At 39.0% G+C, this 24,120-nt stretch overlaps 1 protein-coding gene across 1 annotated transcript; it reads left to right on the top strand.

The window, feature by feature from the left end:
* The first annotated feature begins 4,762 nt into the window (after positions 1 to 4,762).
* On the top strand, positions 4,763 to 23,873 carry LOC139739370 (epithelial sodium channel subunit beta-like). The gene is made up of 9 exons (XM_071649990.1): positions 4,763 to 5,114; positions 6,958 to 7,098; positions 9,471 to 9,771; positions 10,947 to 11,047; positions 16,058 to 16,221; positions 17,171 to 17,369; positions 20,277 to 20,334; positions 23,374 to 23,449; positions 23,736 to 23,873. Exons 1-9 carry the CDS (start codon positions 4,763 to 4,765, stop codon positions 23,871 to 23,873), a joined length of 1,530 nt encoding a protein of 509 aa, XP_071506091.1.
* Positions 23,874 to 24,120: the final 247 nt, after the last annotated feature.

The following is a 24,120-nucleotide window of genomic DNA, read 5'->3' as shown; positions in this document are numbered from 1 at the left end:
GAAATTCAAGATAATTTATCTAAAATGTAACAGACACGGTAATGGCTAAGCTACTGCATTAGCGCCCATTATAACATACACAAGCAACGTTCATAACATAGCTAACGTTGTCAACGGCGTAGCCAGGATTTCATCTGGGGGGGGGGGGGCGGTTAGTCTGCGAGGGAGCGAAGCGACCGAGCCCGAGCGAGCGGAGCGAGCGAGGGGGGGGGGGGGGGAGGGTGTCCCCCCTCCCACGGTAAGAACTTTTTGCATTTGGATGTTGTAAATGGTGCAATTTGATGCATGTTTTTGCGCGTTTTATCGACGTGAAACAGTCCCACTTGTTTATGGTAGCAGTTTATTTTGATGTAGATTATCATTGAACAATTTGCCTATAAAATGATATAATTTAGATACACTTCTTGTATTAATTCTTTTCACTGAATATCATGAACGCGACTGAGCCCGGGCGAGCGGAGCGAGCGAGGGGGTAGGGGAGGGTGTGGGAGGGGGGTGTCCCCCCTCCCACAGTAAGAACTTTTTGCATTTTGATGTTGCAAATGGTGCAATTTGATGCATGTTTTTGCGCGTTTTATCGACGTGAAACAGTCCCACTTGTTTATGGTAGCAGTTTATTTTGATGTCGATTATTATTGAACAATTTGCCTATAAAATGGTATAATTTAGATACACTTCTTGTATCAATTCTTTTTACTGAATATTATGAACGCGACTGAACCCGAGCGAGCGGAGCGAGCGTGTGGGTATAGGGGAGGGCGTGGGAGGGGGGTGTCCCCCCTCCCACGGTAAGAACTTTTTGCATTCTGATGTTGCAAATGGTGCAATTTGATGCATGTTTTTGCGCGTTTTATCGACGTGAAACAGTCCCATTTGTTTAAGGTAACAGTATATTTGAGTGTAGATTATTATTGAACAATTTGCCTATATAAAATGATATAATTTAGATACACTTCTTGTATTAATTCTTTTCACTGAATATCATGAACGCGACTGAGCCCGAGCGAGCGGAGCGAGCGAGGGGGGAGGGGAGGGTGTGGGAGGGGGGTGTCCCCCTCCCACGGTAAGAACTTTTTGCATTTTGATTTTGCAAATGGTGCAATTTGATGCATGTTTTTGCGCGTTTTATCGACGTGAAACAGTCCCATTTGTTTAAGGTAACAGTATATTTGAGTGTAGATTATTATTGAACAATTTGCCTATATAAAATGATATAATTTAGATACACTTCTTGTATTAATTCTTTTCACTGAATATCATGAACGCGACTGAACCCAAGCGAGTGGAGCGAGCGAGGGGGAGGGGAGGGTGTGGGAGGGGGGTGTCCCCCTCCCACGGTATAAGAACTTTTTTGCATTTTGATGTTGCAAATGGTGCAATTTGATGCATGTTTTTGCGCGTTTTATCGACGTGAAACAGTCCCATTTGTTTAAGGTAGCAGTATATTTTAGTGTAGATTATTATTGACCAATTTGCCTATAAAATGGTATAATTCCAATACACTTCTTGTATTAATTCTGTTCACTGAATATCATGAACGCGACTGAACCCGAGCGAGCGGAGCGAGCGAGGGGGGAGGGGAGGGTGTGGGAGGGGGGTGTCCCCCCTCCCACGGTAAGAACTTTTTGCATTTTAATTTTGCAAATGGTGCAATTTGAAGCATGTTTTTGCGCGTTTTATTGACGTGAAACAGTCCCACTTGTTGAAGGTAGCAGTACAAGTATATTTTAGTGTAGATTATTATTGACCAATTTGCCTATAAAATGGTATAATTCCAATACACTTCTTGTATAAATTCTTTTCACTGAATATCATGAACGCGACTTAACCCGAGCGAGTGGAGCGAACGAGGGGGTAGGGGAGGGTGTGGGAGGGGGGTGTCCCCCCTCCCACGGTAAGAACTTTTTGCATTTTGATGTTGCAAATGGTGCAATTTGATGCATGTTTTTGCGTGTTTTAACGAGTTGAAACAGTCCCACTTGTTTAATAAGGTTGCAGTATATTTTAGTGTAGATTATTATTGAACAATTTGCCTATAAAATGGTATAATTTAAATACACTAGTCTTCTTGTATATTCTTACACTGAATATCATGAACGCTGTCTGTTCAGCAATCAAACAGAAAAAGCATGCACACGAGGGTGTAAATAGGGGCATATCCCCTCCCACACGAAGGTGATTTTGCGTTTTCAGACCTGAAATTCAGCGATCTGGTGCAAATTTTTGGTGCAATACTTTTTCATCGAAGTGTTAAAATCACGGAATTTAGCTCTTATTCCGAATGTGCACCATCTGTGCGTATGTATAAAGTCTAGTGAGGTAGAGCTTAGGGGAAGGGGGATTCCCCCTCCCGCTCGCGGAGCTTTTGCGTTTTTAGAATTGAAATAAAGCGATCTGGGTATAGCCACAGTCTACTTCTTTGCATGGCGGGGGGGGGGGGGGGCGAGCAGGGAGAAGGCGTGGGCGAGTATTATCTCCACCCTTCCCTTCCGATGGAGCTTTTATCTTTTTAAGGTTCAAATTGAGATATCTCGCAAACGCATATTTGATGGAAGCAACATTTGGGAAATCACACACACACACACACAGACACACACACAAACTGATGGGGGGTGGGCTGAGGGAGGAAAGGGTCGATTAAAAGGGAAATTCCCCTTATACATGAGGGAACCTTCAGTTTTCGGAATATAAGTCTTCTGCACCCAGAATTATTCAGAATTTTTTGTAAATCTAAAAAGTGTACTTAGCTAGGGAAAGAGGCACAGAGGGGGAGGGTTTGGGAGGGGGATACCCCCTCCCAAGCACGAGAGATTTTGCATATTTTGAATTGAAATTCAACGATCTGGTGCACACTTTGAGTGAAATATTAAAAAAAATATCTTATTTGATGAAAGGTTGCAAAGGAGATCCGCTTCATGTGCATGCATACAGTATACACGCATTTTTTTTTTCCGCCTCCCAAATCCCCGGTCCAAATCTTAGGGGGGGGGGGGGGGGGGGGGGCGACCGCCCCCATCGCCCCCCCCCCCCCCCCCTGGCTACGCCAGTGGTTGTACTTGTAGTCATCATGGTCATTAACATTACGCATATAACATGAGAGAGACTGCACTGCAGTGTCGACTGCTACGACTGTACGCACGTAAACTAACCTGTACAATCCTACGTAGGTTGCAGTCAGTCCCCCGAGCAGCTGAATCACTTCGTTCTGGTCTGCGATTTCACGGTCTCCCCCACTCAATTTGATCCACTTTTTGGCACACAAAATAGGTTTCGTCTATCTTAGGTTTGTCATGGCCGTGAAATTTTCAAACTTCATCGATGTTACATGCATAATAACGCATCTTAAAAGTTTCGGCAGAGCAGACGACGTAGACGCATCGACAGGCTCACAGGGGGCGGCCATTTTGACTCGTAAACGATAATTCTCGATTCGGATTGGATAACATACATCACATGATCGTTCGCGAATGAATATCGTACACGGCAAAGTGTACATATTCAGCTCCTCAGTGAAAAAAAAAAAAGTTCACTGTTTCCCCCTAAATTACCAAAATACTACAGGAGGGTTTGTGTCGAACTTTTTCCTGTAGCCTTTTTGGTTATTTGTTTACACGTAGCTGTGGAGAAATTTTAGTGCCGCAGTTGTCGGAACGAAACAAGCGAAAAAACCAGCTCACCCCATGGCCTATGTAAAGTATGATTCCAATGAACACAAACAAACAAACAATTTCACGACGTGAATATATAGTTTTGGCGGACGATTTATTCTAGATTGACAACTTTCACACCAATTTCCTGAAAAGTGCACACAGTTTGCCTATAGAAAATCCCACTGGGTTGCATACACACGTGGTGACGTCACAGATTTGGCACTTTTTCCAATGCTCAAATTTGGTAAAAATAAAGATGCTTATATTCAAAGCAGAGACAACTTTATTGCATGATTTATGTCAGAAATTAATCAAAATAACATTAAATGATGGAAAACAGTCAATTTATATGATATTATTTCCTATAAAAAAGATAGAGTGAATGCTTTGCTACAGTTTACAAGGTTGTTAAAGGATTACCTCATCAGATATCAATAATTTGTTTCTTTATGAAAAAAAAATCAGCGCTCTTGAGAATTGAAATTGTTATGTATGAATAGATGAATATCAAAAACACAAGTGATGCGTAATAATTATATTACGCACTATAGACTGCTCGATGGTAGCTGGTAAAAGAGAGAATGCATGAAACGCAACTTGGCATTACGTAATCATACATCTTTCATATTTACATACATGTCGCCTGAAGAAGACGTATGATTACGCCTAAAACTTAGTTTAAGCAAACCTTCCTGTTGGACTTGCAAGTGCACTTTATATCTCCCTGTTAGGGTCAAGATAATTTACTTTTGTTGTCATTGTCGTATTTGGGCCAAATCCGTACGTGCCAGTTGATCTCTAAAATTTATAAGGAGCTACTGACAAGATGGGCATGGACCGTTTTATAGTTATATCTACGAGTTTTCCCATATGAAAAACGGCACAAATCAGTGACGTATCTCCCACCTCTTTTTTTTTTTTTTGGGGGGGGGGGCAGGGCCTGAGAACGAAAACTGATATTTGAATCTTTTTAAAAGATTGGCAAGGACCCATCTTGATGGCAAATGAAAAGTTCAAATGCTTCAGAACACTAGGAATTGACAAAAACAAAAGGTTCCTGAAATTGTATTTGTAGTTTTTTATGGATATCTATTATGCCGCAGTGAGGAAACATGGAGATGACCATGAAGACACAAGGCCAAGACGCTAAGGATGAGGAAAAGATGAATGGCTCCTCGTCCCAGATGAGTACAGCCGATGCCATCAAGGACTTCGCTGATAACACGACCACGCACGGTGTGCCACAAATCCTGAGATCAGATCGGTCCCGTCTATTCCGTCTTACGTGGGCCGTCATTACAGCGACCGCCCTGAGCGCGCTGCTGTTTCAGGGCTCAAACACCATCATCGACTTCTTCCACAGACCGACGACGTCGAAAATCTCTCTCATCACCAGAAAGGAACTTTACTTCCCGTCAATCACTATTTGCAACCTGAACATGATGAGAAGAAGCAAACTGAACGGTAAAAAAATAGGAGGGGTGACCAAATGCCACAAAAAAAAACCTCACGTTAATCAATGTATAGAACGTTGACTGTGGTAAGATGGAAGAAACAATATGGAACAAGTTCATGAAAATTGACCGTAACGAAATAAAGGGCCTTACAGGCTTTCATAATCAGAATCTCATTTTTTTAAAAAAATCACAATACAGTGATATAGCGGTCTCAACCACTGTTATGTAGATCAAGGTAGTAGTTTCACAGTTCTTTTCACTCTTCTTTTGCTCAGAACCACTATCTTTGGAGGAAACACGTTATTTGCCAATTATTAGAGAACTTATACCCTTTCCTCTTAGATCCTAACATTATCTTTTTTTTTGGTTATCATCTCATCGCGAATTATTACAATTTACATTTTATCATTTATCATCCAATGATTAATAAAAGTGCGGGCTTTCCAAAAGGGTCACTTTACTGTGTGTGAAGGCATATAGGGCCCTGTTTCATAAAGCTGTTCGTAAAGTTACGCATGACTTTACGAACGACTGGAATATGAAGTGTCAACATGTGTGCCCATGTATTCCCTTACGATTTAACAAAGCACGACTGTATGTCAATATTTCATCTACATTGGGGGGGGGGGGAGGAGGAAATACACTATCAACTAACACATTGCATAAGCATATACAAATAATCACTATCATCTGTAATTTTCAACTTTTCATATTAACAATGATGAGGAAACCCAATTTGCTTTTCATGTCTAAGTGGTTCGTAAAGTCGTGCGTAACTTCACGGCCAATGTCTGTATGAATATAAATGTGTATACCAGTAGCGTATACACATATAAGAAAGGAAGGAGATGTGTTCAAGAATAAGGAGGGGAAGGTAGAGAGAAAGAGAGAGAGAAAAGAGAGAGAGAGAGAGAGAGAGAGAGAGAGCTACTACGCTTTACTACTGACTATTTTAATACTACTAAACACGATTAAATCGGTGCTTAATTACATCGATATAGGCAGTTATAGAGCAATTTGTGAATCAGTTGCAATACATTGAAACAACTCGAAGTAAGAATTTCCTTAATTTGAATAGACATGAAATGTATGTATAGATGTGACAATATATGTGACCGTGCATCAAAAAACGAACAAAAAGTAGCACCCTTTGATATTACGTGAGGACTCAAGAAAGGTGAAACGGTCAACCAAGTCAATCTTGAGTTTTTCATATTTTCTGAAGCAGCTGTCTTTCTACATTATTCTTAAGTTTGAGATCATAACATGAATGGGAAAGTGTGTTTTGAACAGTTTTTCTACAACGCTTTTTTTTGGGGAGAATATAATGATCAGGTATGTCTTAGAGGCCCCTTTTTATTTGTCTAAATCCTTTCCGTATTCTTCACTTTCAAGTCTACTAACTTTTAGAAGGATAAAGCTACTGTTTTGAAAGTTGGCATTAATCATGGACAGAATGTGTTAATAAATCATGCTTAATTTCAGCTTAATCTGATAATCCCTTGATTGTTGCTGCTCCGGTTGCTTTCATCCTGTGTTTTGTCCCTTTCATCACAGCTATTGAGGCTTGGTAAAGATTAAGCACTTGAATAGACCCTGTACTTCAGAGCCTTTTTTTTTTCTCAATCCACACTTTTCTTGAGTGTGTGCTTTCTTTCCAGTATTCAGATATGTTAGGGGAGTCCATTTGAATTGGGTTATAATTAAAGCTTAGAGTCTGCTCGTTCAGAATCTGCCCTGAACTCAAAATCCATATCTGCCAACTTTTTGTTGGTTTTGTGATGCAGGGTCACATATAGCCTATCTAGGAGGCAGGGGCCTATAGATCAAAACTCTTTTGTTCTTATCAGGGACACGTTTCGAAGGACTGGTAGCTTTGGATGAACAGCATGCTCACCTCCAGGATGAATCCACAGCACAAGGATCAAGCGACAGCAGTTTTGACTTCGGGTTCTGGGATCTGTACCTGGATTCGTCCTCGAGTTCAATGGGTAAATCCATTCATTACCCCACCTGGGAGGACGGGATCATCTCTTCAAGAATTATTGCAATTTACATTTTATAATTTTCATCCAATGGTTAATGAAAGTGTGGGGGTTCCAAAAGGGACACGTTTCTATATGTAACCCCAGTCATACAGGGCCCTGTTTCATAAAACCCCGGTCACACAGCGCTTTACGGCTTAATCACGGCCAAAACACGTCAAAAAGTGGTCTCCCGTGAAGCAGACGATGTTGTTCGCATTGATGTCGAGCTTAAGACGAGCTCACGGTCGATTTACAAACGTGGCAGGACGCGGGGAAAAATCTTAACGGAGTCGGACGCGGTAAACAGTTTTGAACTGCTCAAAATTTTATTCCGCGGACAACCACGGGCGGCACACATGGTAAAGACGTGCAACACACGTGCAACACACTTGATGATCCGTGTTCCGGCAGTGATTAAAACTTGGGGAGACGCGGTAAAGACGCGAAGGTTTAGCGGTCTCTCACGGGCAGAGCACGGTCATCTGACGCGTGTTACGGGTTGGTATCACGGGAAATAACGTGTGTTTAGCGGCTTGTAAATGGCAAATGGATTTTTCCGCGTACACACACGTTGCTGGACGTGGTTAGCCGTGGTCAGGCAGTGCTTCAGCAGTGGAACAGCCGCCAACAAAACACGGCCCCGTACAAAACACGGCCAAATATTACCACTTACGACCACGTACACCAGATTTTCATAATTTTTTGTACGTGATTTGGACGTGGAGTGCGTGTGACCGGGGCTTTAAGCTGTTCGTAAATTTACGAATGACTCTACGAAGGACTGAAATACGAAGTGTCAAGGTGTGTGCCCATTTTTCCCCTTACGATTTAACAAAGCACGACTGTATGTCAATATTTCATCTACATTGGGGGAAAATACACTATCAACTAAAAAAGTGTGTAAGAACGTAAAAACAATATATTATCATCTGTAAATTTCAAATGCAACTTTTGAAATTAACAATGATTAGGAAACTCACTTTGCTTGCCATATCTATTTAAGTCGTTCGTAAAGTTGTGCGTAACTTCACGAGCAGTTTTATTAAACAGGGCCCAGGTCTGTATGAATATAATGTGTATACTACAGCATATGCGTATACACGTGAGAAAGGAAGGGGATGTGTTCAAGAATAAGGAGTGGAAGGAAGAGAGAGAGAGAGAGAGAAGAGAGAGCTACTACTCTTTACTACTGGCTACTACTAAACACAATTAAATCGGTGCTTAACTACATCGATGTAGGCAGTGATATGGCAATTTGTAAATCAGTCGCCATACAGTAAAACAACTCGAAGTAAGAATTTCATTAATTTGAATAAACATGCAATTCACGTATAGACATGACAATACAATCTATCTAGGAGGTAGGGGCCTACATCAAAACTCTTTTGTTCGTATCAGGGACACGTTTCGAAGGACTGGTAGCTTTGGATGAGCACCATGCTGTTTGTTTATTTGTTTGTTTTATGTATTTAAACACGGGTTTAAATACTTTCACCCAGCCGTTAGGCTGTTTTTTTAGCAAGTCCGTATGATATACACTGTACAAAAAAACAAACAAACACGCAACATAATTTGGTACAATCAACGTATAGGATAATACATAGACAATAATCAATATAACGAAACAAAAAGATGAGAGAAAAATACATATATACACAACACTCTTTGGCAGAATCAAATACAAAAACAGTAGAATGCAGAAAGAAATAGATCTCGGAAAGAATGTGAAATCAAAACAAAAATCAATCCTCAGAAATAGAAAAACTTATCGATATCGATAATCGATAATCAATTTTTTTTTTCACTTTGGCACTGAGGCAGTCAATAGGCAGCCTCCCATACAAATCTCGTCTATTGTGACGATAATCCACTTTCAGAACAGTTCGCAAGGCACTGTTCTGCCTATTGACTGCCTCAGTGCCAAAGTGAAAAAAAAAATTATTATCGATTATCGATATCGATAAGTTTTTCTATTTCTGAGGATTTCATCCACTGAAGAATCATTTAATTAATTTACAAATTTTTCAATATTTGTTAAGCTTTCTCATGTCGCGTGATGAAATATAACATTTGGTTACCACCTGATTTCGGTTTACGCTTACTCCATGAGAAAAGAACCATTTCATGGTCCCTTAGGCTGAAAGGCAAGTTTTGCATTGTGATTTTCACTCTGACAAATAAACATGATCAATCAGTGTTTTAGAGTGCTTTGTTACCCTCGTTGCCATGGAAACGCATTGAGTCAATGAATATTCTTCTGCTATGCTTTGCATGCGAAAAGTATGATACTAATTTCTTGTTCTACAGATGACACATTCACATCTCCTCACCTGCAGGACGATTCGACAGCGAATCCACAGCGCAAGGATCCAGCAACAGCAGTTTGAAATTCGGGATCTGGGATCTGTTCCGGGATTCGTCCTCGAGCTCAATCAGTGAATTCATTTATTATCCCACCTGGGAGGACGGGACAGATCCTAACGACTGGGAGTCTATGTACAATCAATCTCGAATGTCGGATTTTAGCGACCTGCAGGACGACGTCAAACCTACACGGGAAGAGCTGGACGAGTACGGACAGCCTGGCGAGGACTTGATTAGACAGTGCACCTTCGACAAGGAGCCCTGCTCATTTGAGTGCGTTCTGACTTACTATGGCTGACTCGTGCTTGATCTCTTGTTTGTATATTACAATTGCATTTCTCACTCGATGGTGATAGAAGAAAAAAAAAATCATATTGAACCTTAAAAAACACCAAAAAAAGAACAAAAACGAGCTTGCATCCCGAGGTGCATTAAACACTGAATTTTTGGCCGAAATTATTGACTCTTTTTCCTTCTTTCCTTTTGGCGGCAACTTGTCAGTGACGTTTATTTCATATGTCTCTGTAAGTAGGATGGTTGTCTTTAACAACTTTTGAACGCGTGGAAAATAGGGCTAATGCAACAGAAACTTACGGGTCTAACATACTTCCTGGCCTTTAACCTGATTTTTAACGTTCCACTTTATAAAGCGCTGGACAAAACTTATCTCAAGTTAAGATGTTTAGTGGTATATTAAAGCCTGTAATAATGGACGTCTCTCGTGGCTGAGTGGTTAGGTCGGGCCACACGAATAAAACATAAGTATTAGGCTACCATGCACGTATGAATGTTCGAGTCCGAGCCCGGTAATAGTGCCCTTTCGCAAGCTAATAATAGTCGAGTGCTGAGACCGACACATCACAGTCACTTCGATGACAGAGATTTCCAAAGGATTGATAATCATGATGATAATGCCTCAAAAAATAGGTATACCTACTCACACAAGATTATGTAACCACCTGTTTCTACTGGTATCAAAATTTGATATTGAAATCTTGCACTTCTTCTCTCGTGTCGCTACACTTTTCCCAGCCACTGCAGAACACAGGCTCTGGCACATGGGGTGTAATCGTGGAGATCATGTGATGTACAGGGTTGTGGTAGCATCTTACACTGAGTTATGCATTGACCTTATTGGAAGTAAGATTTGTCATACGTGGCCACAAAGGGAGTAATCAATACTTGCTGCAGAGAAACACGGGATAAACTGTTTTAAGTCTCCACCAAAGGACTATAGGCGATTAGAATAAGTTGTTTGCTTATGGAACAAAAGCACTCCTGCACGGTTATTCAGATCTGAGATTGATTTCAGGATTTATAACCCATGGACCTTATCTCTCCAATTATATTTCGCTGTCCGACTATAAATATTATATATATATATATATATATATATATATACATATAAATATAAATTATACATTCTATTTATCTACTTTGATCCTCAGTGACTTCACGAAGATCCAAGACATTCGCTACGGGAATTGTTACATTTTTAACCAGTTCAAGAAATCGGCCAACAAAACAAGAAGCACGGGCTCGCAATACGGTAAAATTTGATCAGCGCTTGGCGGCAAATTTTAGGCGTCCGTTATGTTCTTTTGTTAATTCTTTGCCAGATTTTGGATGCATTCAAAGAGAGCAACCACACTAAAAGTCTTTGTCTTTGAGGTATGTTTTTCCAAATGTATACTAGTACAAAATATGCAGAGCTTAATTCCTAAAGGCGCCGAGTTCCCATTCGGTTACTGCCAGTACATAAAGATTCGCTTTTATTTTCTTTTTCAGTTTTGAATTTATTATCATTTTGTTTCTTAGTTCTCTACCACAAGCAAAGAGGTCATTTTGTTTTGGTATTAGATTTGAGCCAAGTCTTGATAAATGTCAGGAGTTTGAGGAGTTTGGCTTAACATATTTATGCAGCAAAACGTTTTGCAGCATAATTTTACTCATATATTTATCTTTTTTATCTGGTGAACACGTCAGCACCCATGGAAGGTACGTTTATTGTAATAATGTGAAACAGGCCACGATTTCCCCTTCGAAATAGCTGTGTTCTAAACATAACAGTCCATGTAATCATGAGTTATCTATCAATTAATGTTTTAGGAGGCAAGAATGCGGTAATGGTCTCGAGTAAAAATACCCAATGCGGCAGGGTGCCTGTATTCCTGGCTGGGGCATTTTCTCAAATAAAACAGCTAGTGAATATCATGTGTGCTTAGTCCCACTTTAGATCACCAGCAGGAGTTAAGCCAGGCTGACACTTGCACGACTTTTGGCCACGATTTTGTCGTGGCAAGTCGTGACCAAAATTTTGAACATTTCAAAATTCTCGTCCTGACATGGCACGCAGTCACGACGGGTTTACGCACACTTCACGCCAGCTTACGACTAGTTTGTGCACTGGCACGACTCGACTCGAGTCGTGCCAATGCGTGCCACAAAATCGTGCAAGTGTCAGCCTGGCTTTAAGCTAGGCTGACACTTGCACGACTTTTGGCCACGATTTTGTCATGGCAAGTCGTGCCATTTCGGGGCACGAACTGGGAGGCTCCCGCACTGTTCACGACTAGTTCACGCATAGTTCACGACGAGTTCACGACGAGTTCACGAATAGTTTACGAATGCGTGCCCATCAGTGTCCACATTTACGCGAACTGGCACGACGACTTCACGCATAGTTTGCGCATAGTTTGCGCATAGTTTACGCACTTCCCGCATTGGCACGACGAGTTTGCGCAATTCGGACGGTGTCGTGCCGACTTGGGCACGCCATATAAAAAGGGGGCCTCCCCAACCCCTGGTCATTTTTGGATTGGCTGTGGAAGAGACAACATGCTGAATGCCAGAGACACAATCATTGCAGAGAAGAGAAGATGTCTACACCTGGCAGCTGCTCTAGGGCCATTCTCCAAAAAAGTGTGCAATTACAGTTTTACAAATGACAAAAATTCATCATCAAAGATTTCATTCATGTTTTATCAATTCAGAAAGTTTGATTCCTTAGGAATACAAAACAATCAATGGGTGATTTTTGAAAGCTCATATTTTTTCTAGAAACATTTCCAAACGCAGAGTCCTTTTTTACATGTTAGTTCCATAATTATCAGCTACATTACCAGAGTTAACATCTTAGAAAATCGTTGATTGTCTGCTTATTTCTCGCTTTAAAATGGCAATGCTTATGTCAAACTACAAGCTTAAACATAAACAAACATCATGAAAACATTCTGGAGTCAGCCGTGATCTAATGTGTAATAAAATAATCCTGATTTATAAATTAAATGCTAAATAAAAAGCAAGAAAATAAATATATTTCAACTTAAAATATGTTACCCTAATTCAACTTTATACATGCATTTGAATTATATCAATAATTTCATTGATTACGTATGAAACATCCTGAATAAGTATTACACTTCTCATAAATAGCAAAATACCAGGTAACATCTCTGTCAGATTAAATACATTCTGGATCGGAAGAAGAACGGTGTGTGGTAACGCATCTGGCGCATCATACGTTCCGTTAGCATACGTTTCAGACCAAACACCAATCATGCCAATAAATTCATTTTAACTTGTAAGAACATCACAATGTGACTATTTTCGTTAAAACACCGCACTTCTAAACGTAAAAAAACCGATGATTTCGTCAAAGGTAGAGGATTAGATAACCCTTCGACAAAACTTTGAATAATACGTGAAATACGAGAACCAAACAAACACAAATCCACAATACTTTTTATTTCATATAGTTCTGAAATTTTGTAATTACATGGAAGACGGTAAAAATGAAGTTGGAAAAGGTTTATGTGCTCATGATACGCACAAATTCAATTTTCCTTTGTTCCTGTCCGTAATGAATTAGGTCTCACGAATCGACAAACGATGGTAACGTATCTGACAAAGCATTTATGTTTATTGACACATTCAACTACCGATTACATCAAACCCAGATCACTCAGTCATGTGATTGAAAGAAACCTGATGCAAAACGCTAGACGTCATTAATCCTATAGTCACTTTCAGAGCATTGTGCAACCAAGGAAGTACTCTTGAATTTAACCATAATACTGAGCGCATTTTATGTAGATAAGATGCAAAATTACGCAATGAACAAAGGTATAGAGCGTTCATGTAGCATCGTTTGCTGTGAAGTTGACAGCATAAGGTGGGAACCAGACTTCAGCCCTTAAAAGTCCTAAGTTGATTTCTACAGACAAAAATTTATTGTGGTATACAAAACGTTCACACACACACACACACACACACACACACACACACACACATACCTCAACAAAGCAGATATAAAATGGATGTCTAACATATATCTGACGGCACTTTTTGTAAATGCCATAATTCTAAGGGATAATATTATAGTTCTGGTTTAGATGAGGATTCAGTTTTTAACCTTTTGCAAGATAATCAAAATCCACCTATAACACGAAAAGTTTATTTGATGAAAATCGGTTTAGAAATGGCTGAGATGTCCATAATAAAGTAAAAGGAAGATGTTCAAATAAAAGTAGATCGGCCATCACATTTTGTTAGGACCTCTTTCTTTTACTTTTTGGATATCTTGACCACTTCAAAACCGATTTTTCATTAAATAAACTTTTAATTCCTTTTAGAGCTGCATGTTTTCTTATCAAGTCGTATAGAGCACAATGTCAAATTAAATCGGTTAAATCCGCGCACAAACCTTTGCTGCATGATATATTTCATTGGTAAAGTATCTGACATGTTTGATGGTAACGTATCTGATGGGCCGTTACCGTACTCACACTATTATTTACATTTTCTTGAGCAATTTCTATTGTGTGATTAATTATTACCTTAAGTATTCAAAAGTACCGGAGCTTTGCTTAGCAATTATGACCTTAAGTATTCAAAAGTACCGGAGCTTTGCTTAGCATACTTTTTTTTCTAAATGAAGCAAATTTTAAGTAACGTATCTGACTTCAGCTCATCGTAACATTAGGTTTCCACGGCTTCCATGGCCACGCTGGGACGCGCACCCATGTCGTTAACTACTCGTGAACTCGACGTGAGCTGTTCATGAACTATTCGTGACAGTCGTGGCATGGCGCGCACTGCCACGCACTGGCACGCATCCTCCCGCATCGTCCCGACGAATTCACGACGAGTTCACGAACAGTTTGCGCATAGCTCACGACCCGGTCACGAAATTTTGTCGTGACCAAAATTTTGAACATTTCAAAATTCTCGTCCCGACATGGCACGCAGTCACGACAGGTTTACGCACACTTCACGCCAGTTTACGACTAGTTTGCGCACTGGCACGACTCGAGTCGTGCCAATGCGTGCCACAAAATCGTGCAAGTGTCAGCTTAGCTTTACTCGCAAGAGTTACGGGAAGCGACAACTGGTACGGCCTTTTCATCAATGAATGAAATGGCCCTTGCCGCAAATAGGCATCCTGTGCAAAGCTTCCCGCAAACAGGGCATTTTACTCTATTCGAATATATTATATTAAGAATACTGACAGATCTAATAAAGGGCAATATGAAAGGGAGTAAAATTAGAGATCTTTTTTTCAAAATTCTAATAATTGTCAAGTGATAACGTTTATGTACTCGAATATCAATTGATGGGTGATGTTCGTTCTAATATTCCGATGGTTCGTTGATCCGAAAATGCACTGAGATTCGTTATTCCGAAAAACACAAATTTCCCTTACCTATAAAAATTTAGTTTATCCGGAAATAAAATAAGGTTTGTTAATCCGAAAATGAACAGAGACAATTTTGAATCAAAACAAATAATGCAGATAATCACTGATTTAGAGAGGAATTCACGATCTACAGATTCTAAGAAGGTAATAAAGTTTGAAAGCACAATTAAAGTATATCACAGGAAGAATAAAAACCACAACACCACCTGAACTCGGTATATATTCGCCATCAACAGTAGCAGTAACAATTTTGGAAAAGCGGCTCTCATTATTTTATAAGAAAGACATAGAAGACTGTTTTCTGTGTGAGTGTGACACTGTAAGGCTATTATGTAGTTATTACTCCCATGAAGTATATAAAATTTTTGGAAACAACCGACTCAAACCACAAGTAGGAGCCTTTGCAAGTTCTACCTAAAACACCAATTATACACATAACTGTTTCTTTCACAGAACCGATAATGTATTCCTGCAATGCTTATATAATGACAAATGTATAATTTCCCTGTAGTAGTAGAAGTCTTCTGTTTTCATGAGATCCCATATCATACAATATTCAAGAAGTAAAACTCTCTTTCTTACATTGCTACAGTCACGACAGTTGCTATTATTCCCAATGCGAGTAACCCCTTTCGTCGTCTTAGCACCACTACACTCGTCATAAGTGATGTGATCTGCGACAAAATGGCATATTTCGTGTATGTTTTCTTGACAAATAATCGCAATAAATTATCTGTTGTAATATGCATCAGTTAAACATGATGCATGTACTCAATCAGAGACATATTGAGTGAAATAAAACAAAAACCTGATTATTATATATTTGTTAAATCAATATCTATTACTCTCTTCAACTTTCAGGTCTGCATTTGACTCTGTTCGTGAATGAGCCAGAATATGTTGGTGTCCTCAGTCCTGAAGTAGGAGTAGTGGTATCCATCAATCACCCATCCATTTTTCCCTTTCCTGAAGACGATGGCATCCTCGTATCTACCGGACAGGTTGCATCCATTGGGCTTAAAAGGGTATATCTTTATTTTTTATTAGCGAAATTAAAAGTAAAACATTGCTTCGGTATGCCTGCAGGATCTGTTAATTTTGCTATAAAATGGACACGTTATATTTAAAAGCAATGCGTGCATTAACGCTGTCTGGCATGATTTCATTTGGGTAACGACGAAAATGCAATATATCCTAGCCAAATAAGTACTCCGAAAGTATTAAAATCGCAGAGCACATCTTATCGCAGTTCACCATGACCGATGCCCTAAAAATCAGTGGTGCCTGGTCGGTAACTGGTCGATCACCGGTCGTTGTCCGACCGAAATTGGCTAAAAGCTTGCCGACGGGTCGCCGAGAAGGCTGATTTTGGGGGTTGTGACAGTAGCCTAATCGTGATTCTGCAAAGCATATCTGAACGGAGAGGGCGATAGATCATTCCTTCAAAGAAGACTCTCTGTCGTCTGTTTAATATGTAAGGAATGTTTTCTTTTTTTTAAATGAAACCTAATACAGTTCAAGTTTAAGTTTAAGTTCAAGTTCAAGATTTGAATTAACACGTGAGATAAAAGACGTGTCATACGATCAAAATCATAATACATTTTTGGTCTCCAAATATTCATAACCATAACGACTCATTCTCACGGCAAATAGCGTCAGCCGGACAACTTCGTGGGTGAACTCTTTGCATATACTGTTAGCAAATCCCCAATAGTGGCAGATGAATTTGAAACCTTCCCATGTTTGAAAATACTACAAGTAGACCTACATGTCAAAACCGGTCTTTTCAAACTTATGATTGTTGATTCTTGTCATTCACATTGTTATTGAAATGATGCATATACATCAAGCATAACAATTCATAAGGAGAGATATGGCGAATCAAAGAAATACACACACACACACACACACACACACACACACACAACAAACGGAAAATGAAGTATTTTTGCAATTGTCATCGTTTCCCGAAAGACGCACATCACTCGTCTCCCAGAACCATACGGTGACTGCGGGAAAGGCGGAGAAGATTACTACGCTAAAGATGAATACGACTTTTCCCAGCGTTCGTGCTTTAAGATGTGCCTGGAAAGAGAGATGTCGAAGCAATGCAACTGTGTCACCGACATCCTCGTCAATGGTACCATGTGCTCCCCCACCAACATAACAGAAAGTAAGTCAATCATTTTTGTTTAAGACTCCTTTTTTGTGTTAGTCTTGTAGTAAACAATTAGTTAATTCTGCCGGGGACTACATTATGATTATAATGTAGTCATAGTTATGATTATGTCTCTTAATGGGCTGCCAAACTTTTTTTTTTTTGTGACAAACTTTTTGTGCTGATTTGCTGCTGCTTTCAATTCAATTCAATTTTTGCGTCGATCTTTCAATACAAGAGGGGCCCACACTCTGCAAGCATTGTCTTTTTAGTGGGTCCCCCCTTTTTTTCTCACACAGTACAACTATTGGAATGTATCTCTACTGTTATTTTTAATTATTGTTTTCTCTGTACAAATTGTATGCATTGTTTTTGTGACTCAAGAAAGTGAGATTTATGTGTATATAATAATTGTGGAAAAAACGAATAAAGTTGAACTTGAACTTGAACTTGATAGAAGCAAAAACGCAATGTTGTCTCAAAGGGGAGAAAAGTTGATTTCAGTTCTAGGTCAGGTTTTTGGAAATCGTATTCACGGTATTATGGTATTTTCATTCAAAAAGAAAGTCTAAACTACAGAAATTGAGAGACTCACAAACGAAAAGGATTATACATGTTATATGGCAAACATGTTATATTCATAACTTTATTCATAAATCACTTTTAATGCAAAGATAGTATTACAGGTATATTTTCTTTCACAGCCAAAGATGAGAAGAGAGCAAGATGCATTAAAAATGTTTGCTGAAATCATTGATATTTGTGACCCGCTACAACAAAAAGGTCCTAAAGTCGCGCACGGTTGAAGCCGTGAAAATCTAGTTTGAAGTCAGAGCATTAAAATTGGTCAAAACTTACGATATTCTGATTTTGATATATTATTGGAGTCTAACATGTCTTCTATCATCTGTCGAAATTTTGAAGCAAAATGATCAAAGGAAAGACCAAAAACTAGCGTTTTTCTGAGCCATGTTTTTTGGCGTTTCAACGAAGCACTGGTTCGAAAATTTGGATTGAGCGCCACAGATAGGTTCCGCCCCTAACAACGACCAGAGTGATCTCATTGGTCAGTTTGCTGCTTGCTGCTAACCGAAGCGTGAAGCTCGCACACTGCCCAGTCGACTGGTGCACGTGCCGGCGGGGCGCGCCATGCTCAGCCGCTTCTCACATTCTGGTCACTGATTGGTTGGTGAGGAGACCGCCGACGCTGATGTGCTTGAATGAACTCTTCGGGGGTTGCTAGGGCTTACCTTCTATTGTCCAGAGGTGAAAACTAACTTGCGTGTCCGTGATCGCGATTGCGTGGAAAGGAAGACTTTAAGGGCGCTTTTCTCAGTGATTTTCCAGACGCCTCGACATGCTCTCTTTTAAACATCGATATCTCAGCAGCCGATTATTGTTATAGAATATGTTATATATCAATTTAAAGCAGAAAGATTAGGGGATTATATCATGCAATTTTCAAATAATCGACCTACCCCGACTTTAGGATCATTTTGTTGTAGCGGGTCACATTTGTTGATAGCTAGATGAGGAGCAGAAACAGACGAAAGTGTAGCTCAATTTGGAATATATTCATAATACTGCTTTAACAAATTGCATGTATCTGTAAAACTAAGAATAACCCAGTCCAGACATGTACTGGAAAAACAATGAAACGCTTTTCAAACAACGGAAACGATAATGTTCATAATTGAATGCAATTATGCATTTACTGGCGTACATGCACTCTGAAAATTCAAATGGTAAATCTAACATCTCAAATGATGTCGATCCTTGAACCTTTCGTAAATATCAAATATAACACTCAAAATGTTGGGTTTACCATTTCCCCCCTTTTTAAAGAGTGTACCATTTTGGTGTCGTACAAACAGATGAGATGTGAAAATTGAGAAAGCGATCATTCCTGTTACAGGGTGCTTTAACAAGTTCTCAACTTCAGCAAAATAAAAACAGAAATACAAAGTTAAAGTTTGCCACATCATCTATCCACACTTCGCTTTTAGATAACAATGATCAGACAAACTATTACCGTGTTATTTCATGCCACGTATTCTTCTCATTCAAACGAAGAGAAATGCCGTATTAAAGTCTTCAAAGAGTACATCAGGAATACACTTGGCTGTGAGTGCGAAAACCCGTGCGAGTAAGTACTGAATGTTTCCATACAACACTTGATTATTAAAATGTGGTTTATATCATTTCGATGAAATTTGTCAAGATATTGACAGGCCAAACATTATATTTTCCTATACTTTCATCGATGGGCTATTGTTGTTCAGTCGATAGAAAGGACATTGGACTCGATGGACTGTCCATTCGATCTCCGTATCTCCTTGGTTCCAGTTCACGATCTGCTGAAGTTGCGCTCCCATTAAAAAGCTAAGCGAAGCACGTTCAGCCTCGTTGTTTAGTCCTTGGAAAAGGGGAATTCACTCAAAATAATTATGATAATGTCGATTGAGCTAATACAAAAACAGGCATGATAGAAGGAGAAGATACTCTGGCAAAGACGTTATTATTGAAGGGAATGTCTCTATCTTAATATTTACAGAAACCAAATGTTGTACAGATTGCGTTTGATTTAGCTTGTGAAGGAGATAAAAGAAAATCATTGTCCATTTAACGGTAAATTAATACAAACACACATACACACACTCACGCACGCGCATGCACGCAAACGCACAGTCACACGATCACATAGGTCTGGAAGTTATGGAGTACATGTACACGCAAATTACTAACCTAACATAACTGAGAAAAGACCCAATCTCTTTGAGACACACACACAAGCGCGCGCACGCGCGCGCACACACATACACACACCTAGGATGCGAGAAAGATTTTCTGCATGTATACCGTTACTGTTGATGCGTATCTCTAAGTGGTTTTTATGTTTTATTATTTTTCTCTCTCACAAAGTGAAAACGTCTACAATGCGAGAATCTCAACGGCTCGATGGCCCAGCGAGAGATACGAGGTATGTAACCTTTTTCTCTCACACATATACAATGAACACGTATCACCAAAACGAAGTGAACACATCGTTTTCAAACTGCTTAAGTGTAACGCAACACTGAAAGGTGATAGAGTGAAATACCATGTACAGAATGGTACGGGACTATTCCAAAAATGAGCATAAGATAAGATTTATAAAGTTTCCACACATACATTCAGATTGAGAATTGAGATTTAGCCTCCATCTCATTTCAAAGTTTGGAAGAGGTGATGTCATGATCCGATAAACACAATTTTAGGTTGGTTTAGATAAAAGTAAAAAGAGTTTTGACCGGAGTACTGCAAGTTTAATGCAAGTGGAATTTGCAATGTATGTGTGCGTGAGTCCTTGAATGTGTGTTATGGGTATAAAACAAGCAGTCAACTGTTTAGGTTTAATGGGCATGACTGCCAGATTGCATGTAATTTATTTATCAGTGTAGATTCCTACATGGATTTTTTCCTACTTTTTATGATCGTGGGCTTGTTGATTCAAGTTCTTACTGGTAGAGTTTTTAAACCTCCTTTTGTACACCAATTGGTTTGATTGTGTATATAATTTTGCATCATTTTTATTCGCTTTTTTAATATATCCTTGTTTATCATATTGTTTTGTCATATCGTACATACATCTGGTTACTACTGATTTTAACTAGACGTATTGCTCCTTTCAACTCTGATTGCTTGTTTGTATTGGTTTTTATGTTTATGTTTATGTAACATGATTTTGTATTTATATAGTCGGATTGTACAGGACCTTGATGTAAAACAGCACTCACTTGCTGATCTTGTTATCCTGTCAAAATATGTTGAAATAGGTAAATAGATAAATAGATGAATAAATAAATGTTTTTACGTGTCAAGAAAAAATTATTAAGATTACATCATATTTTGCAGTATGATGTCATGACGTCAGAACGATAGAATTGTAATCAACTTTTGATTGGACTAAGTACCTAACTGTATTATTTACTCTTCAAATGAAAGCAGATGTTCATTATTTCATTGAATAAGTGTCGGCTAACGGCATTTCTACCTAAAGATTCTATTTGATGATATCAAAATAAAACGCATAAACTGGACTTAAGCTTTATATTGGGTACCATAAAGTAGTGATTTCTGGGTGCTTAAAGTGAGATAAAGTATTGAAGTGTCTGTCTTCTATCTGGGAGTCTGAGATAGCTGCAGAACAGAAAACGTCGCCTAGAACTTTGCTGATAATCAATACATAAATCGAATTCAAATCTAATTTCTAGGAGCATCTTTACATGAGGCTGAAAGCTGAAAACGGATCGGCAAAATTTAGCTCATTCAAGAACCAGGCCAGGTAAGATTTATAGGGACGCGTGCTGCTTTACAAGCAGAGACAAGACGAAACCAAAATTTGCACTATTGAAATTAATTCTTTAAAAAAATTAATTATTACTTCAGAAATATCTGCACATCGCCTCATTTCACCTCTGTGTTTTGCTGTGGCATGTCATGAGTAATCGCATAAAGTAATAACACTTAGCGACTAGTTTCTAAATACAATGTATTTCGGTAATGCGACAATTGCTCCTGTCTCTTTCTCCAAAGGCTTAGTTAAGGTTAGGGCTGTGATAGGGTTTAAGACTTAATTTGAAGTGAGAATTAGGACTATGGATAGGGTTAAGCATTTGGGTAGAATTTATTTTTGGCTTAGCGAGCAGATACTCTATGGGAGCAATTGTCGCAGGAGCAAATGTCGTGGAACAATTATATTTCATATTATGTAGTCCAGGGTAAATAGCGGATGAGCTGGATTCTACCCTGCACAAGATCCACTTTGATTGCAACTTCAAGAAATATCTGTAAATTGCTAGTTTGGGTTCAGGGTTAAGGTTGGGGTTAAACATTCTATATCGAATCTGCAAGCAAAGCCAAACTCATAACACAAGTTCTATAGTCAACAGCAATATTTCAGGCTTAAGTTTGCCAATGCTTAAGCAATCACTTTGCTGGATCAGATTCACATTTATAAATTGTATGTTCATGATTGGTTGACATTTAAACTGAAGGTAATGTATGTTTAACTCCATAGGCCTTATATATTCAGAAATTAGAATCATAGCTTGCTGTGTTGCCTCATTTGAAAATGAATGAACTGGAACTCAGTTTTTGGTTTGGTTTGGTTTGGTTTTGTGGATTTTTGTGCATCCCACAGCATGCAAGTATTTTCATATATTTTCATATAGTTAAATTATGTATATTATTTTCAAGTGTGTTTGTTTGTTTTTATTCCTTTGGACTTATCACTTTATATCAATTCTATTGGTTTACAATATGACGCGTTTTCAAGATTGGTGATATTCATTTTGCATGGCAACTCTGCCATCTTCACAATTAACTTGGTAAGCAAATCTCGGTCATTTACGGACCCATCCTTGATTGAACAAACACCACTACCGTTCTATTGCATAGCACACATACACAAACACACTCAGACACACCCTCAACAGAAAATGCATCCATAATTCTGATAAATCGACCTCATACTGTTTTGTGCAACGATTAAAGGGTGTGCACAGTTCTGGTCGAGGTGAGGATTTAGCTTTTAACGTTTTACGAGATATTCAGAAACCACTCTATGGGATGTCAAAGAGCATGCAATTCTAAAGGGTATCAAAAGTTTTTCAAATTCATGAATTGAAAAATCGGTTTTGAAATGGCTGAGATATCCAAAAAACAAGGTGAAACAAAGAGATCCTAATGAAGTCGTGGCCTGTCGCCTTTTATTGTTATCATCACTTTTTTGGACATCTCAACCATTTCAAAACCAATTTTCATCAAATAAACGTTGAATCCTTTTTAAAATTACATGCTCTTTCAAATTTTAGAAGAGTTTTCTAATTATCTCACTTATAAATGTTCAAAACATGAATCCCTTACCTCAACCAGTAATATACAGTCCCTTTAAACTCTTATTTAGCCAAGAGGGTTACTCTAATAAATGATCCAATTAATGTTTTCTCTTTTTTTCTTTTTCTTTTTTACTAATCAGCAAAAACCTTGTGCGTGTGAAGATATACTATGAAGAACTCAACTTTGAAAGGGTGGTGGAGACTCCGTTAAACACGGTATGTTACAATTCATTTTGTTGATATGCATGCATGACATTTTCAAACCTTTAAACAGATAACCAACTCGGGAGTCAACTCCATATCTCTTGATGATATTCATTCGTCTGTTGTATTCATGCACATACCGTAATGTGACAAGGAATGGTATAGCTACCCTAGGATAAGTTTTCATGACGGACCACAGCGTTACTTTCATGGCACGTGAGCTAAACTGCTGCCTCATTTATAACATTATTGCAGTTTATTCTTTCCCTTCTTACCATTATTTTTTCGATTTGCATAGGTCGCGAGTCTGTTCGGCAATATTGGCGGGCTGATGGGTCTGTACGTTGGCATGTCAGTCATCTCCATTGGGGAAATTTTCGTCCTCGTTTTCCACGTCATCCGATCGGAATATCGCAAGAGGACGATTAAACGTTAGAACGGCACCTTGGCAACGGGAATACAAATCCCGTTTGAATCCTTTATTTAAGAAGTTGACTGTGTCAAGTGCATTCATAGTGTTCTTTCAGTAGATCGGTGCGAATTAATATTCATCATGGGAAATCGACTTTTCGAAATATATTATTGTCTCCCATATTATGTTTGTGGATGTGAAATTTTATGAATATTATTTTTAAGTAAGATTAGCAACTACAACCTCTGTTTCATGGCAGGAGGAGAATGGT

The sequence above is a fragment of the Diadema antillarum genome, unplaced genomic scaffold, assembly GCF_040938485.1.
Source record: "Diadema antillarum isolate AM-2024a unplaced genomic scaffold, OU_Dant_1.0 seq00000798_RagTag, whole genome shotgun sequence".
NCBI classification, from domain to species: domain Eukaryota; kingdom Metazoa; phylum Echinodermata; class Echinoidea; order Diadematoida; family Diadematidae; genus Diadema; species Diadema antillarum.
This window is presented reverse-complemented; position numbering and strand designations above follow the sequence as displayed.

What these genes read in the sequence shown, in the direction of transcription:
- LOC139739370 (XM_071649990.1), top strand. Translation starts at nt 4,763, where the DNA reads ATGGAGATGACCATGAAGACACAAGGCCAAGACGCTAAGGATGAGGAA. An exon ending in AAGCACGGGCTCGCAATACG is followed by an intron (nt 11,048 to 16,057) that starts GTAAAATTTGAT and finishes TTCAACTTTCAG; the next exon opens with GTCTGCATTTGACTCTGTTC. An exon ending in GGCCCAGCGAGAGATACGAG is followed by an intron (nt 20,335 to 23,373) that starts GTATGTAACCTT and finishes TTTACTAATCAG; the next exon opens with CAAAAACCTTGTGCGTGTGA.